General features: G+C 35.4%; 1 protein-coding gene across 1 annotated transcript in view; it reads left to right on the forward strand.

The window, feature by feature from the left end:
• The window catches only part of DNTT (DNA nucleotidylexotransferase), a 74,738-nt gene that overhangs the window by 44,537 nt on the left and 4,870 nt on the right, over positions 1-25,331 (forward strand). Inside the window, exons 9-10 of the mRNA XM_072340127.1 lie at positions 7,830-8,093; positions 9,532-9,615. Coding sequence (XP_072196228.1) covers positions 7,830-8,093; positions 9,532-9,615 — 348 coding nt within the window. The remainder of the gene's footprint in view (positions 1-7,829; positions 8,094-9,531; positions 9,616-25,331) is intronic.

Below are 25,331 nucleotides of genomic sequence, written 5' to 3' on the forward strand. Positions count from 1 at the left end.
AACATATTATTATTATTTACTGTATATATATATAAAATCATGTATACGTGTGTGTGTGTGTGTGTGTGTTTATTTATTTATTTATTTTTCTCCTTGAAATGGAAGTAGTTTCTCCCAGGTTACTGTTTTTACTTCAGGGATTTTTACTTTAACTATAGTGGCCTTCTGTTACCATATGGTGTGATAGGAGCTAATCTGAAAGTTTGGGTATACAGTTCCAGGAATTCTGGCTTCCTATCAGCCCATAGATTAGCAGTTTTTCTGGCTTCCATCGTGAGAATTGTTGTAGCCCTTTATTATGTCTGTATTTTTTTGACTGCACACATTTCACAGATAGATTGTTCATCTAAGATTTTTTTCTGTTCAGTTCTCTTCATTTCTAAGCAGCTTTAAACTCGGAAGATATTAAATTATAATAGGTTGAGGTACCTCAAAATGTTCCTGGGTCAGAAATACAGCATGTTGGAAATAATAAGTTTTGTTTCTTTTTCTTCCTTTCTGTCCAGCTAAGACATTTTTGACATTTACTACTTGTACTGTTCAAAGGAACTGAGTGCATTTCAACATGTCAAAGAGCAGCACTCCGTCTGAAGTGAATCATCAAATGTCCTACTGCTAAGCAAAGTCAGCTTTCAGTGCAGATAGCTTAGACAGAATGCGTTTGAACTGATTCTTGACCCATGGACTTTAATTAATGTATAACGGGTTAAGTGATTTAATAAACATTCCTCAAACAAACAAAAATTTATCTGGTGGTATAAGTGTTATGTTTTAAAGCCTTTCCACTGGATTTAATGGCAGGGCATCAAACTTGATCTTTCTTAATACAGCTCTAGTGGGATTTCACTTCCTTTAGCTGACTTCTGGTCTTCAAAATGCTAAAAGAATATTACTAGTTTTGTCACTAATTTTGTCATAAATGGAAAGTGTATGTATTGAAGTAGACTACTTACAGATAGACTTTATGCTGCACTGAAAAGTAATGAAGTGGTGGCAATTAATGACTGTTGAGGAGCAACTCTATTTTTATCTCTTTATTATTTATGTAAATCTTCTTCAGTTATCCCACTTCCTTAATGCCAAGCAAAGCTTAATTTCTTCTTGTAGGTTGTGCTTTCACCTTCTTAAGCAGACTTGAGCTTCTGGGAAGCTATGTGCCTCAGTCCTCCAAAAACTCCTGTGGCTCTTGGGTCTGTCCCCAAGTGCAGGCTTTCATCCCTTCTCCCATTCCATCATATTCCACTTACCTTAACGAGAGCAGTGGTTGTCTGAGAAGTCTGTCAATGGTAGAAGATTTTCAGGTCACCCCAAGGTGTTTTCATTAAATGGAATTGAGAGGAAAGACATAGAAAATAAATTGTTCCTGTTGATTTTTATTTTTTTATTTATATATTTTTTGAAGGATGAAATTTGTCAGAAATGAGTGCAGTGAGAGAGCAGGAGGTCAAGGGTTTGGTGTAAAGATTAGGATTTCTCTAGAGATCCCAGCATGAAGAAAATATCAGAAGAGGAATGCACAGTGGTTGTAGAAATCAAACCTAAATAAGATTGTTTAAACCTATGGACAGACATTTTCAATGCTCTGTTTTTTTTTTTTTTTTTTTGTTTTTTTTTTTTTTTGTTTTTTTTCCCCTAGAATTTCTGTGGCTTTCAACACTCTATATACCCTCTACTGTGGTAGTTGCAATATACAGGCTTTTACCATCACTACTGAGAAAAAATAGCTGCCAGCAAAATCAGAATACAAAAAGAAAGAGAGGAATTATACTCTTCTTGCTTTTTTATTAGCTTTGATTTTGAAGAGGGAAAAAATAAAAAAAGTAAAAAGAAGAAACCTAAAACGCTGTAATACTTTTTGACAGTACACCTGTCGGTTGTTTCACAGCTTTCCAGTTTTGTGCTACTGCTTCAAAGCCCAGATTCATCAAAGAATGTCATGGAGGTCATGATGTTGCCTTCTTTTCAGCAACACTTAGTGAAGGATTCTGCAATGTTTAACTCCTAAACTATGAACCCCACCCTTATCTGAATAGTTTAAAAGGACCTTTTTCTTAGCTGGAAAGTTTAGTTTAGATTCTTCTTTTGGAAACTGCTGGGAACTGAGTGGTTAAGTCAATATCATTATGCTTTTGATGCAGCATCATCAGGGATGAATGGGCTGAAGAACAGAGAACACAGAATCTCTGCTGAACTTCAAAGGCTAAATGGAAAAGCTGCAATGCAGTACACAGGTTATGGTTTTAATGGTTCCAGGAAACTTCTTCAACGAATTAAGAAATTAAGTTGTCTGTGGGATAGAGCTTCATGGAAATTTGTAGGCAAACAGGCTGAGCCATCTGTGTCAATATGGCTTCATTCTCATTCTGTGCAAAGAGTATTTTATTTTTTGCTAAAAACCTATGGAGCTATATTTAGCACTGTTACTGTTGTTAGGTATGTACCATGAATAGAGGAAGAAGAGATGGCATTACTGCAGGCATTGCTATGCTCTACTTTTTAAAAATTTTTTATTTTTATTTTTTATTTATGTAAGTATAATATTGCATTAGCTCACATTGCCATTTCCATTTTCTTTTGGCTTTTAAAAAAATGGAGAATATGGATGCCTTCCTGTGTATACATATTCCAGCACTTTGTGGTCTGGTTTAGACTCTGTCATTCACCTTTGCTGCAGTGAACAGGTCGGGGAAAGAAAGGCCTGATGTCCCATTGGGGTGGGTGGAGCGGAAAAAGTGAGTGAAAAAGTGAGTGATTTAGCTTTTTCATTACTGGAGAAGGTTTTTTGTAAACAGGGTTTACAGAACAGCAGTGCATGGATTATTGAGTGACAGCTGGATTTCAGTAGCAATAAAAACCGTTTTTGAGACAAGATACAGAAACAGTTACGAAGCCAGAACAAACTTGTGCAGAACTGTATTCACTCCATGTAAACAAATGTTGCCTCGCCTTTTACATACTGAATTTTAGACTGAGCATTTTGGCTCAGCTTCAGAAGAAGTTGAGGGCATTCTTAACTAAAATAGACTAGTGAATGGTGAGTGGAGCACAGCAGAGGGACATAAGAGAATTTGGCTTAAATTTATTTGTGCAGAGAATGGGGCTGAGTGTGAATGTCCAGCCTCTGAAATTATTGTATAAAATAGGCAGAAGTGTTCCTCTTCCTGTTATGTTTTACATAAAGGTCCCAGCAGCAGTGGCAGTTCTTACGAAGTCTGATATTTCTGGTATGTACTCCGTATATCTATATGTGGTTTAGTATGTATGCATGTATGTATATTTCCCTTATGTATATATAACCTGTGTATGGACAAAGTTATGTATATATTAATTGTCAGATGCATAGAATTGAATCTCTTCCTCAATTCTAGGTAACTTCATAGCTTTCTGGACTACCTTCTCCAACACTTGGTCACCTGAGAGGTCCCCCATATAATGTGTGCAATTCCATCAGTCTTTCTTGCCCACCAGTAGAAATGCTTATGGCATAGAGGGAAACATCTTTGTTCCTGAACTCTGATGCTGGGCTGGACATTCCTGTCAAAACCAAGCTGTTCAGGAAATGCATGGAATTTCAGACCATTTTTCTGCATAGGGAATTTCAAGTTCTTCAAGTTGGTAAAACTGGCATAAAAGGGACAAAGGCAGCTGCGTGATTAGGCAGCAGCTGTAAAGTTTTGTATTGCTGATTGAGCCTTTGATGCCATTTCCTAATGATTCTTCACTCTAGCTGCATTGATTGCTCCCAGGCATCAGTTCCTTGAGCTGTTCCAATATATAGAACTCCATTTGCCTCACCTAAGTAGGGATTTTTCTGTGTTACAACCTTGAACTAACATGCCTACAACCTACTTTGGATTAGTTGTAGATATTTCACTGAAAATAATTCTGTTCTATTTCAGTAAACTGAAAAGGTAATTTAGAACAAAAGCATATCTTTATTTCAGAAGAACATGTGGGATTACATTTTCAGATGGCATAAAACAGTATATTACTTAGCTTTAACAGAATTAATTCACCTACCATTATTAGGAATAATAACTGTACTGTTAAAAATGGGAATTTCATTTAATTAAGAGTGGTAAAGACTGTATTTAGATTGATTCTTTAGCTATTGATTCACATTTTTCCCCAATTTGATCATGAGTTGTCTCCAATACTATTGGTGTGCCAGCACTCAGACTATTTAAGTGTGCATAATTGCTTTTAAAAGGGCAAATTGTTGTGATTATTGGCATAATAGCCCTAAAAATATATCTGATTTTGATGGTGTTGTAAATTTGAGACATGAAAATACCCACGTTTTAAAACTTGATTGCATAAACAAGTTCTACCGCAAGGTATGGTTTGAAGATCAAACTGAAATTTGCAAACTGCTGCAGATTCTTTGACATAGACTAATGCAAAGGCTGCTGTTCTTCAGCCAGCAGTGGACAGAACTTAGTGCAGTCTTTATAGCTGACTGCCCTTCAAGTCATACTTTTTCAAAATGTACAGAAATGCCATTTCAGTTGTACTTTATGGGGAGATGGTGAAGCCCAGTGCCTAGTCAAATCAGGTAAATGTAAACATCCCAGTGGATATGAGCTAGGCTTTGGCTCCTGTTTAGAGATGATATTCTGGCCTTCAGTCTGGTTTTTGAACTCAGCACTTATGTAATTATTGCCTAAGTGAATTATTTTGAAGTTGAAATAAATTTTTACAGCAGGATATATTATTTTATGCATTTCCTACCAGCTTTAGAAATTGCCCAACCAAAAAATTATGAAAAAGCACTAAAAAATAACCCAGAGATATCTAGTTCTGAAATATTTTTTTCTAAGTATCTTTAACATGTGAACATATGAATACTCACTCCAGTACTGAGTCTATAATTGCGACGTAATTACTTGATTTCAGATGCACAAGAAGCATTCCTTTGAAGACCCTAAACAGAAGAATAGTGAGAGTTAGAGAGGGCAAAAAACAACCAACTCACCAGCAAACAAATGGGTGGGTTGTATCTTTAAATGCTGTACTTTAAAGCAGCTGGGAGACTTAGAGGCCAGAACCTTCAGTAGATGTGATAGCCTGGGTGACTTTAGGCAGAGGGAACATAATTATTTTTAGTGTGTACAGTACAGCGAAGACTTACATGTCAGATTTACTCTGTTTACATTTACAACTATATTTTTAAATTTTGAAGTAGCAAGCATCAGTGCCCTTGACATTGGGGAAAACCAAGTGAAAATTATAATCACTTTTAATGATGGATGTGGGAGAGCACCTGCTAAAAATAAACTTTTTAAAATCAGCAGACTTGGAAACTATTAATCCCAGAGTGGGAGCTACATAAGGAGTTTTCTTAGTTTGGTTTAAGACAATTTTAAAAATCAGGAAAAATTCCAAAGAAGTAAAAGATTGTTGATCCAAGGCAAATAGTTTTCATTAAAAGGGCTGGACCAGTGACTCATAGAATGGCCTATGATTGATCCCTAATAAAATAATGGGATTGTTAATTTGGAACCATCTTCAACAAAAACATGAAGGCTGAAAATCTAATTAGACCTATCAGTGTCTCTTTAGAGAATTGGAATTCACAGCTTCCTAAGTGTTTCTGTTAAGTTTTTTTTTTTCCCCCATGCACTAGCTCTGAGTAATGGAAGTAACTTTATTGCTGTGAAGTATTTTATAAGATATTTAACAAAAAAACCCATAAAGTCATCATAATTTCACTATGCTAAAATATATATATATATATACATACATACATATATATATATATATATATATATATATAAAATTATTGCTATTACTTTTAATAGAGGTATCCTTCCAAAAATCTATTCATTATCAGCTGGGTTTATAAGAGGTCTGATGTAGAGAATGTTGTCGTTAACCATGTATTATCATCTAAGAAAACGACTTCTAAATGACTTCAGTTCAACATTGCAGATTTTAAAATAAAAGTTAAAACGAATAACCCTATAATAAAAGCTGATGTGATTCTTTCTTCTTTACCATAAAATAATCAATATGTTAACTAAAAGTCAGGTTTGTGGGTTTTTTTTGTTTGTTTGTTTGTTTTTGTTGTTGTTGTTTGTTTTTTGTGGTGACACTAATATAAAAATTCCTAGAGAATAGGAAGGAGTATATATACACATTTATGGGAATTTAGAGGAGAGAGAAAATTTAATCCAAGGACATAAAACAATCCTGAGGATGGAAACTTTAAAAATCAGTTTGTTCATCTTACCACAGAATTGTGAGAAGTGTGTTTGACCTATATGTAGATTTAAAGAACTGAGAAACAACTATGATAAGCTCAAAATTACTGTTTGGCCTGTTGATCTTGAAGGAAAAACTAACAGGCTCATTTAACTTGAGTATGGTTAGTAAATTCAGCTTAGTAATTTTACTTAATAATAGTTAAACGTGTTAATCTATGGAGGAAACAGTTTCTGCACTACTGTTGCTAACCTTTATGATAAAAACACATTTCTTTTGCAAAGACAAATCTCAGCATTCTCTACTTCTTGTGTAGCAGTGCAGAGAGATGCAATTGGAGTGGTCTCCTGTATTTTATGAATCTATAAAATCTCAATTAAGGTTGAGTACCAGGAGTCAAGCACACATCTGAGTGTTTTCATTATGTTGGAACCGTGCACAGAAAGTGGAATCTTTTTGCCATCTGAGCCCTTCTGATAGACATAGAGTCTGTGATCCTGCACATTGCTATATTACTGCATATCAGGCCCCATTTCTATTCTGAAATCCCAACCATGACTGAAGGAAGCAGAGTTATGGTCAATATCTACTTTATTACTTTGCTGTTGTGTATTTGATGTTTTGTATTTGCTAATAATGATGTGCTGGGTAGCAGAGAAAGGGAGGCTGGTCTTTCTCACATCCCAGGTGCTCTGCTTTAGGTGAGGAAAAGTTTTCTGGCTGCAGGGAGAGGGGGAGATTGCTCTTCAGTTGAGGGTGACTGAACATGGATTGATTTAAGAACCTTTGGGAGTACAGGGTAAGTCTGAAAAGCCTGGGAAATCAGTAGCCTTGGAAGTTGCCTAGAAATGCAAACAAAAGACACAGAAACAGGGCTGAGATATGTCAGAAAGATGCTTTTCCTAAAGACCTTAAAGAGAATAGTGCAGAATTTACTGCAACCCTACTAACTGTTGTAAGGTTGCTGGCTACAGAGCTTTCACTGTCTCTTCTGCCCAGCCTTTCCTGCAATGCTGGATTACTAGGAATTCATTCACAACACTCTATTACTTCTATTTTTATTCTTACTCTGACCTGCCTTTACTATTTAAATTGCATTTATATTTTAATAACTTCTGACTATTTTGGTTCAGCACGTTTTATGGTTCACTCCCCTCAAACAAAAGTCATGATCAGGGCTGTGTCTCAAGGAAATCTCACACAACAGATAGTCCAAATTCTTTGTTTGGAAGCTGTCACCAAGATTGTTCTCTCCCCTAATGTGTTTTACTAGATGTCTGCCTTGTGAGAAAGCATCAGTTGCTACTCCAGAATTTTTCTTGACATCAATCACAAAAGCCTTAAGGGGAGGGAAGGCAAGGAGGGGAAGAATCATAAATATTGTCTTCTTAGTATAAGACAGGATATTGTCTCTATTATATGACTACCACTGTAAATTTACCTTCAAGATTCAGATAATATTTTTCCAAAAGTTATACTTGGTTTATTGTCTAAATTTTGTCCAGACTTGGCAATTCATAGTTCTGTGTTTACTGACATTGCATTTTACAAAAAATTTTAATAGCTATCTAGAAAGTCTGTCATTTCAATGCAATAATTTAATGCAAGCAATGCTTTCTTTTTAGGGCTTACTTCTGTATTGCGATATAGTTGAATCAACATTTGTTAAAGAACAGATCCCAAGCAGGCATGTTGATGCCATGGATCATTTTCAGAAGTGTTTTGCAATTTTAAAATTATACCAGCCAGGAGTAGTCAACAGCAGTTACAATATGTCAAAAAAATGTGACATGGCAGAAGTCAAAGACTGGAAGGCAATCCGTGTGGATCTGGTCATAACCCCCTTTGAGCAATATGCATATGCTCTGTTAGGCTGGACAGGCTCCAGGGTAAGTAACCATGACAGTCTATTTATCATAGCACTGCTAAGATAGTTTTGCTTTTGAAGGACTACTCTGAATTCGTGGAATTTTAAAAAATATTCCAGTTCTCCACATCTCAAAATCAGTGATCTTAGGTTGGAGCTGTTGAACTCATCACTGATGTTTGTAGCTAACATGCACTTTCCTTGAAGCACAGTGTTTAGGTTTATTGAATCAAAAGCTTGTTTTCAGTCTCCTACATGACTGAATTTTACATCATGCTAGCGTTAACAAGCAGCTTAAATTGTTACTGAGTAAAGAGGTGATCAGGAAAGTGTTACAGAATTATCATAAGCATGTTATGGGACATTTACTATTGGGGAAAAAAATGTTCTGATTTGGAACTTAATTTGTTTCATAGGAAATTGAAAACAGTTTGACTCTTTTCTCTTTGGATTAATGAAATTGTTTTGTGTCAGTTTTATTTTGTGTATTGTTAAAAATAATAAAACTTTAAAATTTACTTGTTAGTTTTGAACTAAAATATATTTTTTTCATTAGCATTCTAATATGATAGGTTCATATGTTAGGTACTCTCATAATGAAATGTTCAAATGATAGGTACTTTCATAATAGACATTGTAATGAGTAGTTGTTGTAGTGAGTGTAACATAAAATTGCTAAATATTTTCAAGATAAATTCTATATAGAATTGCAACCTCAAAATTCAAACAATTAATCTTTCTCCAGACAAAATTAGTACATAATTTACATTCTTTCCCTCTGATATTACATGGTGTCACCAAGAGCTCCTAAACCTGCTCTGAATGAGCTTTTTTATGTGCTAGAAGCATTACCACTCTATTCTACTTAAGTTAATTGGAAGCAGAGTGTTTTATATGAGGCTAGTTACTGCTATTGATATGTTCCCTTGCTGAGCTGATGAGTTACTTCAGCCACTTTTCTATTTTGAGATGATAAAATGTATTTACTTGGATATTGGATTAAGTGCTGCAAATTTTGGGGTCCATCATATCCAGTAGGTGTCTGGCTACTGAAAAGCGCTCAACTCTGCGGGTGGATGTGGGCTCTGAAAATGTAGTTTGAGAGGCTCTTTGTTATCAAGGAGTTCATCTTTCTCTACCTTGCTTAGCTCCAGCTACCTGATGAGATAATTCACCTAGTGACTGTGGGAGTCTGTAGTATGCTGTGTGTAGCCTTACTTTCTCTTGTAGCATCCAGCAATTCTCAAACCAACCAACTCCTGGCTCATTTCCAATCATTGTCCTTTCAGATGATTCATTTGTTCAGGATGCTATCTTTTAATAGAGGTAATTTTTCCATTTTCATTTAGTATTTGGTATGCTGTTAGGATTCTAATAGAGAGGTAACAGTTTCGTTTTGTCACAGTTAGTTCTGTTCTGTTCTTGTTTTTTTTTTTTTGTTTTTTTTTTTTTTTTTACAGCAATTTGGACGTGATTTGCGGAGGTATGCTACTCATGAAAAGAAGATGATGTTGGATAACCATGCCTTATATGATAAGAGAAAGGTACTGTTTGCCCTCAAAAATAAGTTACTGGATTTTTATTTCTGAGCTTGTATTTTCAGATCAATTTTTATATTCAGATATATAAAATATTTTAGCTTGAATCTATATCTGTATAATAGTCCCATCTTCACAAGATTTAGTTTTACTAAAACAGCCTGATTCACTCTGAACCAGTAAATCTGAAAATCTTTGGCCTAGCTGAGGTAATGAATGGAATGAAGCCTTCACAAAATTGAGAACAATGCATCTGCAAACATTTATTGTTCAGTTTATAGTCTGGTTTCAGAAAGAAAGGTCATTTTTCTGCCATAGTCACAATTTCAGTGGGGACTGTACTAACATTTTGGAGGAAAAAAGAGATTCTGACTAGTATTTGCTCAACTACTGGCCTCAGGAAATTTTGGTTCAGAGCAGAATGACACCAAGAGGAAATCAGTGATCATCAAACTTCTAAAGATCTGTTTTCAGAACTCTACATGCAGTTGTTTTACCAGGCGTGTTGGAGAAACGGTAATAATTTTAGTCTAAATGCTTTTGGCTGCATGTATACTGATCTCTGCATTTATCTGGTTTAATGTCTGTATTTCTAATAGGCCATTTTAATAAGAAGCAAAATCAATGTTGAAGATGTTTATTGATGTCATTATAGAGGAAGGCAAAAGTACCATGTCAAGTTTTTACATTAATCTTTCCTCTGTGTTGCTTATACAAAGGAGGTTGCTTTTAGCATTTCTACTTACATACAGCATTTGCTCATTGTTTATGAGATGCAGCAGTGATCTAAGCACTCAGTCCATTTCAGCTGTATGTATATGTGCTAGTAAGGCTCAGATGCTAGAGAATCCTCAGCTCACACAGAAACCCAGGGACACTATCAGACTAATGATCCATTTAGTCAAATGTTCTGTCGCCAACAGTTGTCAATACTAGATGCTTCAGAAGATAATACAAAATTGCATAGTAGATAAATATGCAAATACATGTCTAAGGGAGAACTTTCTTTGTGAACTCAGGGGTGATGTCACTACTTGCTTTCCTTTTATATCCTAAATGATTTGAAAATATAAACTCATTGCAGCAACACAGTGTAGCAAATATTCTTGTCTGTAGATTCATATGTGCTCTCTTAGATAACTTTTTCAGTGTGACAGATGACTAACCTTGTGAATTACAAAGAAACGCCAGTGTTACTCACAATGTCCTGCAAAAATTGTACATGTAGGATACAAGTATATATCATTATGTGATACATGTTTCCATGGGAATTTTAGTGGTCTAATGAGGACATTGCACAGGAAAATGATTAGATTATCTTCACAATGGCATCTGGGAAGAAAGCTGCTTTTGGATTCCCAAATTTTCAGATGAGGCATAATGAGATTTAAGGCCCTAGAAAAACATTGATTGTAAGAGTTCTGTATTGTCAGCATATGTCTTGGATTTTATCCTATGGGGTATCTTCTTCAAGACTTTGAAAAAACATAGAACTGTATATTTCCATGGCATGTTTCTCAAGACTATAAGATATAGCTGTATCTCCAGAGTTTCTTTATGTCTGACTCTCAAGTCATGATTCTTCATTGTACTGCCCAAAGATGAAGAAATAAAATCAGTGGTGGGACCTACAAGCTAGATTTACAATTTTTTTTATTTTTTTTTTCCTTACTGTTATGCAGTAATTATTTGACAAGAGCAAGGAAAAGAAAATCCAAGCCTAGATGGGCAATTTCAATGACCCGAATGTGAAATCCTTAATCTAGGATCAAGTGAATGGCACAAATTGATCAAATGTTCCTTTCTGGCTGGGCTCTTCTTGATTTGGATTATTATTATTATTATTATTATTATTATTATTTTCCATCAAAATAATTCCTACATCTTTATTTTCTTGTTTAATCCCAGACATAGCCAGTTTGCTTCCAAATTTTATTTTCTACTGCAAGATACGGGCACACTCCAGAAACAAGAAGTAATGACAGTCTTTTGAAACAATACAATACTGTTCTTTTCTCTCCTGCATTCTCAGAAGTACCCTAAGTTTTCCACAAAATAAAGCCTTCTTTGAGACAGATACACAATATGAAAAATTTGTACTAAGAAGCACTGAACACATAACCTTTTTAAAACAGGACCATTTATCATGTAGTGTCATTCTAACAATAAGCAGAAAGAGAGATACTCCCTCCTTGCCTAAGTGTTCCACTATTACAATCAAATGTGTTGAATTCACAGGATATTTTTTTCTGATTTTTAACTTTGCAATTCTGTGTGAAGTTGTTCACATAAAATACATTCTGGACAAAAAGCCTTCCACAGTTTCATCCGGTGTGTATTAAAGCCAGGAGTCTGCATAATTGAGCAATGGTGTTTGCAGCTGTAAAACTTGAGATGACCACCCATGGTACAGGAGGAGACATTTGCAGTAATTGTATGTCTGGGATGTGTGGCTGCTAAAATTGATCCAGTGTCACAATGACACTTTCCTTTGAGGAGGAAATCTTCCTTTCTCAAATTAAAGCTTTCACAAAGCTAAAAACAATCAGAAAGCAAACATGCAGGCTTATGAAGGTTGCTTAGGATTCCACTAGGTAACATTAAATAAATGAATAAATGATAATTAAATAAATGAATAAATAAAAACTGAATCACATCTTTTCCAAATTATGACTCTCCAGCAAACTGGCAGAGTTAGTTGGGGTCGCTGTTCTGTCCAGACCAACTGTCATGCATGGCCCAGTAACAGACGTGGTTTGTGTGGTTCAGGATCTGGGACAAATCACTTCTGCTTTGTTTTTCCATTGCTGACTGCATGTGTGTCTGCGTGTGTGTGTGTGTAAAGTGAAAGGGATAGGAAAGTCAGGAAGTGAAATGAGCTGTGCCTTCTAATGAGGACCAAATCCTTTTTTTTTTTTTTGGTTGCAGTTAACTGTCATCATTTTAAAATTTTGATGTCTGCTATAAGAAGTTAATAAACCACACTATAGCAGATAATGCTTTGTTCATTTTTCAAAAAATTATTATTTTTAATGGAATGTAGCAGTAAGAGTAAGTAAGACTCCTTCACTATAAAAGGAAACAGTTTACTGGTTTGCTCTACATTCTGAAAATTAGTTAGGATATTTCATTCTTTTATATTAATACTAGCCCTTTGGCACTGGAGCTTCTACTGTGTCCTACTGCCTGAAGTATGATGTGTCAGAGAATCCCATATTCTCTTGCTGATGGAGTAGCACAAGGAGAGAACCCTGGTTACTTTGGTGTGTTTCCAAAGGGATTCTGACAGAAGCAGGGAACATTAGCATAGCAGTTAGACATCAATTACATAGCTTTGCAGAGGGGAACAAAATGAACAGGTATTTCCTCCAGGGACTCGTTACAAAGTTACACTCTGATATTATTCCTCAGCCTTGATTATTATATTCCTCCCCCTTCTACTGTGAATAATTTTCTTACTGTTGTAGATTTCAGAAGACAGTGTGCAGCTATCAAACTGACGATTTGTTTGTTTTCTAAAATAAGATGGCATTGCATAAAAGTCGGTAGGAAAATTGTAATGCAAAAAATTGAAATTTCACTATTAATTATCAAAGAGCCTCTTCTATCACAATGAGGTGATTAGATGTCCAAATCTATGCTTCTGTAGGATTCTACCCATACATTTTACAAATCAGCATTTGTTTATTCCAACCTGAAGTATGAAGTGTCTGTGATTTACAACTGCTAGTGGTCAAATGTTATGCTGATTTCCATGCTCAGGGAATTAAGGAATTCATTGATCAGCAATCAGGAAGAAAGAGAACTTGTATGCACTCAGTGTCTTACAATATTATTACTGCTGTTACACTGATTACAAATGGCTTGACACATTTATAGGGCCACTAAAATTCTCAGGGTAAAGCTTTCCTGATTTATGAATCAATCATCTGCTCTATCAGTAAAGTAGATATGATTTTGTTGCCAAGCCATTTCCAATTCCAAAGAGAATTTGGTTTTGTAAGTAAACTGTAAGTCAGGTCAACTGACACTGATTTTCCTGAGAAAATCTGAAAGCTCTTCAGGTCTTTTAGCTGAAAATTATGGCATAACTCATTGTTTTTATACCCCTGTATCTTGGATTCAGGCACACTGGTAACCCACCACAGAGGATTTTTTGTTAGAACACACATTACATCTAGATGTAATCAGAAGCAATAGAAACCAGTACTTAAACACATATTTATGTATTTATGTAGTGCGGTCATCAGATCACTGTCTGAACTTCAGATTTTAGCTTGCATATGTATAGCACAGTTTGCTACATCCTGAGATTTGAAAGACATTTCTTTGCAGTGATTAAAATTTGTGATGTACTATGGCAGTCATTGGCAAGTTTTGACAGCATCGTGGCAGCTCTTTAGGTGATCCTAGTGGATCAAACTAAAGAAGATACTGCTCTAATCCCTGCTTTATTTCTAAGCACATAAGAGGAGTATCATTTGCTTGCATGAGAGAGAGAACAAATGTATGACTTACTTTCACTTACAATGTTTGCTGATTTTGAAGTGATTTTTAGAGTGGCTGGCAAGCCACAGGCTTTTTGTCCTTAAAGCAATAGCTATCCTTGAAGTATGAATGTTTCTCCACTTAAATAGTTTCAGCAACCTAGAATAAGATTCAGGAACAGCAGATTTTGTTAGTTGCCCCTTTACCAACCTCTGAAGATGTTAGCTAGAGTACTCTTGACATGTGGAGAGGTACATGAGAGGGGTGTCTGAAGCTGGGCTTCATGGTTTGGGATTTTTACATTTACATTTTTTAATGTGGATCAGGCTTACAGTTCTACTGAAATTACTGTTCTCCCTTGAAATCACTCTTGAGAGGAGTATGTGCTCTACTTCAGAAAGAATATTCCTTAAAGAAAATCTTTCTCATTCTCCATAATATGAAATTCTACTGACGGGCTGGTTTTGTAGATTCCGATGCTGTTTACTTTCCCATATGTGCTATTAACATCACTTAACGGTAATGGGAATGATTGTAATAGAGAAGGCAGCAACTTGCCATGTGTGTAAGAGGTCAGCTTGAGAAGTGACTTTACTTGTCTTCATATAAGAAAAATTGGACAGACTTTTGGGTGTGACCAAGAAAGCTGCTGTAACACTGCAAGATGTAACCCATGATGTCTTCCTGATGAAATCAGAAGTTCATACATTGCTGAGGTTCCAGACTGTAAGCAACAAACTGGAATTCAAGTTCCAAAAATTTCATCATCAAGAAAAGCTGTTTTTCTTTCTTTACATTGATTGGCTTTTTTGTTTGCTTATTGCATTTTGTTTGTTTTGTTGTTTATTTTTCTTAAATTCTAATATTCTGACATTTCCTATTAGCTGTTTCATGACGTTACCGAAAAATCTTTTTGTCAGTTATTACTTTTAATAATCCACAGGAACATGAATATGTTGGATTCTTTTTTTCCCTCCACGTGTCCCTGAATGTTATCTGAAGCTGCATCTTGCAGTTCATAAATCGTAGGTTGTTCCAATCCTGTTCTTTATCATGGCTTGTCCATTTGGAGGTCAAACTCAGATACTCAATCTTTGTTATAAACATTCTTAGATTTGTTGCAGTCTATCTGTATGATGCTCTTTCTGTTCCCTTTGCAGTCACTGGGTGTAAAAGGTCCTTCTTCAGCTTCCAAAAGACTTGACACACATGGTTATTTTGATACTGTGCCTGTCACTGATATCTGATGTGCCTGCCTATGGTGATGACAGTGAAGACAGCTGTCCCACCAACTTCTATTCCTTTTGAGGAAAGACAGTATAGATTTGAAGGAAAGGTTGCATGAGCAAGCTGAATACAATGTGGAGTTTTATCACTTTGAATCTCCAAGGCTGTATATGCTGCTTTGAACTTAGAAATGCCATAAATGAGCACTCAAACCACTCTGAAACTTATGTGTAAAATTTTGCACATGTTGCTAGTTTTTTGAATCAAAAGAGAAAACAACCAGGAAGAGCTGTACAGGGGGATGGCAGTCATATGCAAGCTGAAAATTACATCTGCAGTAGGTCTGTTCTGCCATGTGATATGTTTGTTCTTGCCCAGTACACATTTCTATTGTATCACTTTGTAACAGGGAATGCATTGTGCTGAGCTGAGAGACTGATATAGTTAGAGACAGCCAATGGATCACGTACCTGTTCAGATGAGTGAGTGATGCTGAAAAACATAGTCAAACAGCTTTCATATTTTCATGTCCTTTGAAAATTTTCTGAACCACATCTTAAATCTGATTTGGCTCTCAAAGAAGTGCTGTGAAAAGGAAAAAGAATTTTTGACACTTGGAAATAAGTGAATTTTATGAGCTGGAGAAAGCAAAAATTGCTATAACATGGCCTGAGGAGGTAGTCCAGAGGTTTGGCTATTAACCTGCAACTTGGATCCCATATGTGGCCATATATATTTATATACTCTTAAGCAAATCCTTTAACGCTCCTTAATCTCATTTCAAAACAGCAAGGCCAAATTCCCATGATGTAGAAGTACAGTAAGGATAAGTAGTTAACCACTGTAGCAAGAAACTAGTTCTGTTTAATGAAAGATTTTGATTACTCAACATTTTGTCTTTTCCTCTAAACTAGGAGAAAGTGCAATTATTTAATGAAGATTTTTTGATCATTCAGAATGCCTATTCTCTTAATCAGTTGACACTTTCTGCAAATGGAAATACTATTTGAATTTGGAAACAATCCACAGATGAGACAGTTCTAAATCTCAAAAGATCAGACAGTTCTTGGGGCTGCCAGCTCTGAAGCACTCAGCTTGGCTGGCTTCTCTAGGCTCTTGGAGCCAAGAAGCCCTGGGGACACTGGCTCTGATGTAATTAGAATGACTTATTTGAACTCAGGCTCCCAGTAGCCTGTCAGGCAGGTTGTTGAGAAGATGGGCAAGCTGACAGGAGCTCAAATAGGCTTACAGTTTTTAAAATGCTTGGTAACTTGGATTATTTATTTATTTATTTATTTATTTCAGAGCAATGTTTTATAGAAGTACCAGGTTTAAGTGAGTAGAATAGTTCCAACAAAATAAAATCTATTAGCATTTTACTGAGTAGGTCCATTCACATGACAGTGGCGTATTTTATTTTTATAACTATACTTGTTAAATAGAAATTTTGGTCACTAGAACTGTCTTCCTGGGAAACACAGGAAACTGCATTCCAGCTCTTCTTAAACAGCTGAAATCATATGAATGGTTTCCCTGTGGAGATGAGTGTGAGGAAGCCCAAGCCTTCTTAGGTACAGAAGATGTTTCCGGAAGATCTACTGTACTATGCAAAGTCCAGCACCACCTCTTGTACTGTGGATAAATTTGAGTTTTAGGAAATGCAAAATTTCACAACCTTTACCTTACTATTACTTCTAAATAAATTCCTTTGTCTGAATTAATTGAAAACTTGTACCATTAACAAATACTTGGAAACCACTGTTAGAAAATGAGGTACTTGTGAGTTGTTTTTACATTTTGGAGGAAACAATTCCTTGTTTTCTTGTATTTGCTACAGCAAATAGGGGTGTTTAAAACTTCTTTCACATAATTTCAACTGTGGTGGGATTTCTTATTTCTCTTTGCTTTCATTCAAGGTATATTAGTTGCTCTTGATGCCATTTTCCATTCGACAGTTTTTTAAAAGCCAATGACCCTGGCAGAAGTCTCCTGTGCTCTACATTTGAGCTATAATCATTTTCCATTTCATAAGAGAAGATCTTGGATAAAACTGGTTCATATCAGAAGTTCTGAGTTTTATATCTTCCCAATCAGTGTATTTTTGAGAATGTGAGTGAGCATTGGGGAAATGGGCTGAATGAGAGATGGGGTAAAAGAGGATGAGCTAGAAACATTAGGATGCCACTGGTACTCTTCTGTATACCTGCTTCATGGTGAGAAATTTCTAGAGATGTCATGTGCAACAGTTTCATGTTTGGATTGTAGCCTTGTAGGAATGTCTCTTTCCTGTACCTTCATCAAACCATTTCCCTGCTTGTAGCCTCAAACTGACTGTGCAATCTGAGGACTGGATCTTGTAGATTTAGATTTTTCTAAATCCAGATATATTAACAAGAGTGTTTAAGAAAAACACTTGAGTCTAAGTATTACTTTAAGCAGTTCAGAGCAGCAAAATGAAGTGATGTAAATGATTGGCATTGCTATTTTAATTTTTTAATTATCTTTTATTTTTTGTAATAGAAAAAGATTTCTTGGCATTTCCAGTGTGTAATAAATTGATTAAATTATTAGCATATTAGTATTATTGTACTAACATTGCAAGTTGTTTTTTTTGTTGTTGTTTTGTTTTTTGTTTGTTTGGTTGGTTTTTTTTTTTTTTTTTTTTTTTTTTTTTTTTTTTTTTTTTTTGTAAGAGGAAGGTCACAAGCTCAGGGTTATTTTGAAGAGCCACTGGAGCCAAAAGAGGTTATTAATTTTGTGCCCTATGAAAATTTAAGATGGGAAATTGTTGTCTTAATGTTTTCTGTTGTTAAATGAACACTGGAAAAAAGTTTGACACTATGCTGAGGACTGAATATGACTGATGATATTTTTGCATTTAATAACCACTGTGTGGATTTGAATGACATTAAATGTTACTTAGTTGGTGAATAGCTAGAGAGGAAGTTTATGTAACTGCTTTGAGTGGTAAAGTCACAAGATGCCCTAAAAACTTCATATCAGGATTCAGATTTGCAAAACACTACATGCTATAGAGCTATGGTGAAAACAGTAAAGCTCTATGATCCCAGTTTTTTTAAAGAGAATATTATTTTTCCTAATGAAAGTGGTAAACATATAAAGGGGGTAATTTATGAGTATTTATTTGCTTCCATACTGTGAAGATCACTTCCATGCAACAGTATTGCACAATTCTTTATTATTTACCTGCAGAAAGTATTCCTATTTATGGAAATCCTTAACTAACTTGTCAAGGAGGGCTTGCCCTGGCTTTCTGTGCTTATATGTGTAGGTCCAAATGAAGAGATGATTGCAACCCAGATAAATGACTTATATGACTGTAATTATGAGGCTCCATAGTGTTTGTAAACATGCTGAGTTCTGCTGCCGCCCGTCTTTTGCCTAAGTAGCTGCATCACAGACAGCCGTGGTGTACAAGCAGGCAGCCCAGCCTGTTCTGCCTGGCAATATACTCGGCCTTCTAGATTCTCCCATGGCATTCACATTTTTCTCTGGCTAAGCCAAAGGCCGTGGTACTGTCACACCACTCAGCCAGTAACATCTTTTGAGAGAAGACTTACCTGGCATTGGTCATACTGGTAGGAAAGGCTGCATCTGTATGCTGAGTTGGCTTGTTAATATATGCAGATGTAAAACTGAAGATGAGTAAGTGGTTACAAGGAAAGCTATTGCTGCACAGAAGCTGGGACTGCAGAAGGTAGAGACAACACTGAAGAAGCCAGACAGACTGCAGATGACTGGATTGTTGCCTGCACTTCCCACATCTTTATAAACAGATCTTCTAACAAAAAGCTGGGTTTCCTTTCCCAGCAGCAATTCTTTTCTGTCACTACCCAATACGCTGGCAAGAAGAGCTGGCTCTGATTCTGTACCCTTGCTTTGTTACATAAAGACATAATAGTTGTGTCTGTTTAATTGTATATTCAACAGCTATAGTCTCACAATTAGAGTCTCAAAATCAGTTTTCTTGTGTCATGTGAGAGTGTTTACTCCTCTCTATCACTCGAAGAAGCCTGCCTAAGTTTACTTGCACAGTTAAAGAGACATTTTTATGATTCCTAAAAAATGGGATGTTATAGACATATTTTGGCAGATGCTGCTCTAAAATTATGAAGTTATAACAGTGAGACAGTCACCCTGAAGAACATCTCAATGAATTAAACATGCTGCAGCTGCAGAGTTTGCTTTAGATGTCTGCAATAATGACTGGATTAAAGCTAAAGTAAACATAGATATCCAAAGTTTATGGTATTGATTTCCTGGGTGATCCATTGTTCACATAATCATTACTACAGTTAAAAACTGAGCCACTGTAAACAGATGTACACACTTTCATTTATGTTTCAGTTCTTCCTCTCTGAGGACAGTGGCAATTGCAGATGTGATCTGGGGGATTTGTTCTTTTTGCACCTGCTCTATTTATAAAATTTAAGAATTAAAGTAATCAACTTTTTTTACCCTTTGAATAAATTAAAAATGGTTATGCATTTTCATCCACTGTACTTCTTCTCTGTGCTCTTTGCAGTTTAAATATTTCACAAACAGCATATGAGAGTTCATTTTTACAAAGGCTGCATGTAATCTTTGTAGATTTTGCAGCGAAATTCAATGCCTTTGTAATAGCAAGTTGTACATCCAGCACAAAGATAAGTGCCTCTAATTTCTGCTTCCTTTCCTTGGTGTGTTTTCTGAACACAACAGTGAAACCTGGATTGCTGAAGAAATGGGAGATACATAAATGCATGGATAGGAGCAGATTCAAAACACTTTGAACGTATCTTCTTTTTCATTTTAATTTTTAGAGAGCTAACAATTTCCATGTGTTTTGATTCAGTTATGCAATCAGTATGCTTGGATAAGTTATAAATTAGAGGACATAGTCTCAGATTTCCTCTTATAAAAAGAAATCATTGAAACGCAAGGTAGAGAGGAAGCTGGAAGAGGGAAGACTCAAGTGTCAGAGGGGAAAATGAGATATCAGAAAATAGAATGGAAGTGAGAATGGAAAACTGTGGTGGATAAACAGATTTGATAAAGAGTATCTGGATAAAGCAATGTGAAATGAGAATCCCCAGGAAAGGGGATATAAGGCTATCTGCTATGTTTTGGGGGTGGGCGAATGTGTTGTTTGCAGAAACAGATGGAAAGGGACATGAAAATCTATGTATGGGGAAGGAGATGAATGAAAGAAAACAATAAATAAATTCATCATTAATGCTTCAAAATGGCAATGAGAAATGAGTAAACTTCCAATCACCCCAAATAATTGAGTAAACAGTGTTTATCTTACTGTGATCTGGAATATGAAATGAGTGGAACCTGAAGATAAATTAGAAATCAGAAAGAGAGATGGGGAGGTAGGAAAGAGATGAAGCTAAAACAGAGACTGAAGAAGACCAACTTGCAAAGAAAAGGCTGGTTAGTAATATGTTAGCCTGCAGCCTATGATAGTTGTCAATGTCAGCAAAAAGCTCTGTAGCAGTGCATATTTCTCCTCTAGTAAAAGAGGCCTAAGTTTGTTACAGGAATTGAAGGAAGTTATATTTCTTTGGAGAAAAAGAATTTTCAGTGTATATACAGAAGAAAATCAAATTAAGGTTAAAGTGCAATTAACCACATTCCAGGATTTCTCAAACCTCAAGTCTTTGATTTTTGCAATCTCAATAGTATGCTTCTAAAGTACTTTATAATACTCGTTTATAAATTGCACTCAACTGTGTTTTCAGGATTCTGAGCATTTTCTTGTTTCGTTTATTCATATGAAGCTTTATAAAGGCAAATACAATGCGATGAAAGCATTGTACAAGGCAAAGTTATTGCAAATGTCATAGTCTAAAAGCAAAAAGAACTCTAGCCAAAGCTGGGAAATAATCCTAGCTATCATTTTAATGACTTTTTGATTGGATGCAAATTGTCAGAGAACCACAGAGGGCAATAGGTACAGAGCTCCTGTCATTATGGAAGCTTCAGTTTTAATTGCAGTAACATGCTACTTAATGCATTGATAATTTTTACCTGGGTTGCCAGACAAAAAACTTCAAGTTTGTATTCTTTTTGTGTGCCCAAAACTAAAAATGTAGTCTGCATGGTTGTATATGATGTTCTTATGTACTGTGGAATGTCTTTATTTATTAAAAATTGTAATGAAAGTTTGAGCACTTAACTACAGAGTCTTGCAACAAAATAACAGCACATCTGTTATTTTAAATGGAGAATAGTTGCACTTAATGCTCAACACGGTCCTGTTTACAAATTGACTTCTGACAAATAAAAAGTGCTCATTCAGTTAATTTAGTTGATAATTTTCTTTAGAATGTTATTTTACAAAATGTCAGCTCTTCAGCTCAAGTCTTTGTTTCTCCTTTTTTTTTTTTTTTCTTTTACCTAAGCTGTTAAAGGTACTTTGCACAAAGAAAAACTGAAAAGATTTTGTTATTCCATGTTATGAAACTGTATAGAATAGCTGCCTAGAATATACTAATATTAACAAGAGAAATTTATTGTATTCAGTGGATCCACTTGTGGATATTCAAAAATTCAGATATGTGAATAATTTTATAATTAGAGAATAACTGTAAGAGAAAGACCCGAGCACAGTATTTCTCATTAAAAGTACAGGACATTTCCAGTGGTAAAATGAAATGAGGAGTCATGAATTTTGTTTATTTTGCCTTCAAAATTTATTAATCCCTAGAATTGTTAGAATAAATTGTACTGCAGTATTTTGCATCAACACCATTACACATAGTTTTGCCTGAGGCTATTGAGTGAATGCGTAATGCTTGTAATACTGCTTTTTTTCAATCATGGTTTGTTATAATGTCATTTCAAAGTGTCGTTGGTTTTTTTTGTTTGTTTTTGTTTTTGTTTTGTTTTGTTTTTTTTCTCTCTGATTTATTTATCATCCTATTTGTAGCTGGATTAGGAACAGATTAGTTTTTATTTTAAAGCAGACATTGTGATATGAATATTATTATAGAAAACATTTGACATGAAAATTACATTTGGAGATAATATAATGTCAGAATGACTTCAAGTTATTTGCTACTGAAATCTGTTATGATTTCATCAAAGAAAAACAAACACTGCTGTGGAATATTGTTACTGAACTTGATGAAACACTTCACATTTCTAGCACAATTAGTACTTCAACATTTATCCTCTATAATTGTCATGAAATTGTTTGTAATGTTGAGTCTCATTCATAAGCATAGCATAAATATTTAGCAAAAAGCCTAATTATGAACAAAGTAAAAATCACCAGCACCCTGTCTTAGATGCAACTCCTGCAAAATCACAGAATGACTTAGATTGGAAGGGACATCAAATATCATCTAGTTCCAACTGACTGTTTTGGACAGGGTTTCTGACCATGAGATCAGGGCCCAGGGGGCCATCCAACCTGGCTCTGAATGCCTCCAGTGATGGTGCATCCACAGCAATCTGGGCAGCAGTGCTATTTCCCCCTAACATCTAATCTAAATCTTCTCTCTTTTAGTTCACAACCTTTCTTCCCTGTCCTATCATTATCTACCCACTATAAAAATAAATAAATAAATAAATAAAATAATTAGAAAACTGGTGAAAAACATGGAAGGAAAAACACCTCCAACTCACATACTCACAGCTGTTAACTGCATCGCTTAGCAATGCAGTGCTTATGAATCAGATGTTTCATATTACACCAGTTTAAAAAATGTAAAAATCTGTATTGTTTATAATGGCAATGATCATTGTGAAGAATTAAAAATATTAATGGGTATTCCATAGAGCCTGATTCTTACAATTTTTTTATTATCAAGCAGCCTTATTTTGAGAATGTTGCCTTACCAACTACTGATGGAGTAAAACACTGTCCTGCTCAGGCCAGTTAGCAGTGTAAGGATCAGGACAAGGAAGAAGTTTCATTTTTCCATGCTACTTTATGACAGTCTGTAATACATCAGATAGATGTTGAATGCAATGACTTGAAACCTTTTCTGCAATGACAAAATTTTGTACATTTTCCTCTGGAAATTTCTTTGCTCAGATGTTTTTCTCTTCCTCTCCTTCCCTTGTTCATCCATAATTGACAAAAATCGTTTAGCTATCCATGGAATGTTACTGATTTCAGTGTTTCTTGCCACCAATTTATCTGCCCGAATGAGTCAGATAATGACTTTGGAGAAGTAGACACCAGTTTACAGGTTGATGTTGCATTGTATTCCCATACTTTCATTGTAGATTAAAGGCATTCAATCTTGCATTACTCAGTGTACTGCAAGAATTTATAGATCTACAGTAACACTTTATCTACAGTTGCTTTACATAATTCTGGATCTTGGTTTAAAACTGTAAAGCTGTTTGCTACATTGAAGTTCAGAGCTGATTTATGTTTTCCACCAGAAATGGAAATCTATTCCATCTCCATCTATGCTTTGGAGAGTTTTCATGTATTTTCTGAGGTTTCCTTAAGCCATGTGGATAATACAATTCAGAGCTATAAGCTGACCCAGTTAATGCACAAACTCTCTGTTGAAGAAATCACTCCAGCAAGTGATTGCTTTTGGCAGCAGGGAAAGTGGGAGTGCATAGGGAATAACTGAATGAATAAACAAGTTTTGAATGGAAAATGATGGAAATACTGGAAGACTGCAGTTATTCCTCAACCTTCCAGCAACTGCTGTATTTGCTAAATTACTTCTCAGACACCACCTGCACCTTCCCCTTGGAAACTCACTCTCCCAGAAATCCATTAAGATCAAACCAAAACAGATTCATTAGTTTATGAATGCTACAGGGCTCTCATAAGACCCAAAGAAAGATCTTTCTCAACACTATTGCTTCTCCCCCATCTTCTCTTTTCATAACATTCAGTTCTAGGTGCCCATTCAGTCATGCTTCTTAGCTGGCTGGTGGAGGAAATTTGTTTTGTCCTGTGCATTTTGTTGAAGGAAGAACTCTGAGTCAGTGAGATTAGAGGTTTTAGTCTCAGTTTGCATCTGCCTGAAGCAATTCCAAAATGTCTGAACTAAAATTCCAAGGTGAGAATCAAAATTCCCCTGACATACTTTTTTCACTCCTTTCTTTAGTTTTACCACCTTGACTTCTTGCATGTGCTGTACTCCACCTCCTTATAAAAGTGCCAAACTGTAGAAACTCATCATCATGTTGGTGTTAGCTTTAGCAGAAGAGGTACAACAGGAGGTTGTGTCAAGCAAATTCAGTAATATTCTCCTCCACTTTGCTATATTTCTTTTTTCCTGTGTTTTAATAGTCTTCTGGGTCTTTTGGATGGTTCTTTGTGGAGCCAGGAGTTGGACTAGATGATCCTTATGGGTCTCTTTCAATTAACTATTTGATAGATTACTTATGTTTCTGCCTTCATTATTTTTTCCTGTAGCTCATTTTATTAATCTAAATAACTTCTCACAATCCAGCCTTTATTTCATCTCACTTGCTGTCAGCTGAGTGTTTGGCAGAGATGTTCTTCACAGTTGACATTCTTAACTATCTAATTTATTTATTTATTTATTTATTTATTTATTTATTTATTTTAATTAGAACAAGGATTTATTTCATGTAAGAACCATATTATCATTCAAATAGCAGCCCTGCTTTATGCACATATGACAGATACGTTCATTCACAGATATCTAAATATTTATTACAGGGTACAAATGACATTTGAGCAAGAAGAATCATGGAAAAAAGGAAGTTTAAGCCATTTTTAACATCTTGGTTATCTAATAAGCGATCTTATCACATTCTATAAGTTGCAGGTCTTTGATGTTAAGTCTGTACTGTTCAACTAAATACAGTGGGCTTTCATATCTAGAGAAGTGGTTTCACACCTTTTAAGATGTTGTAACCAGTGTAGCTAAAATAATCTTTTCATTAGTCTCAAAAAATTATTAAAAAAAAAATAAAAAAATCTTTACCTGACTTCATGTAACTTATTTCATGTGAAGATAAACCCAACACTGATGTGACAAATGTGTAAAATA

The sequence above is a fragment of the Excalfactoria chinensis genome, chromosome 6 (assembly GCF_039878825.1).
Source record: "Excalfactoria chinensis isolate bCotChi1 chromosome 6, bCotChi1.hap2, whole genome shotgun sequence".
Lineage (NCBI taxonomy): Eukaryota > Metazoa > Chordata > Aves > Galliformes > Phasianidae > Excalfactoria > Excalfactoria chinensis.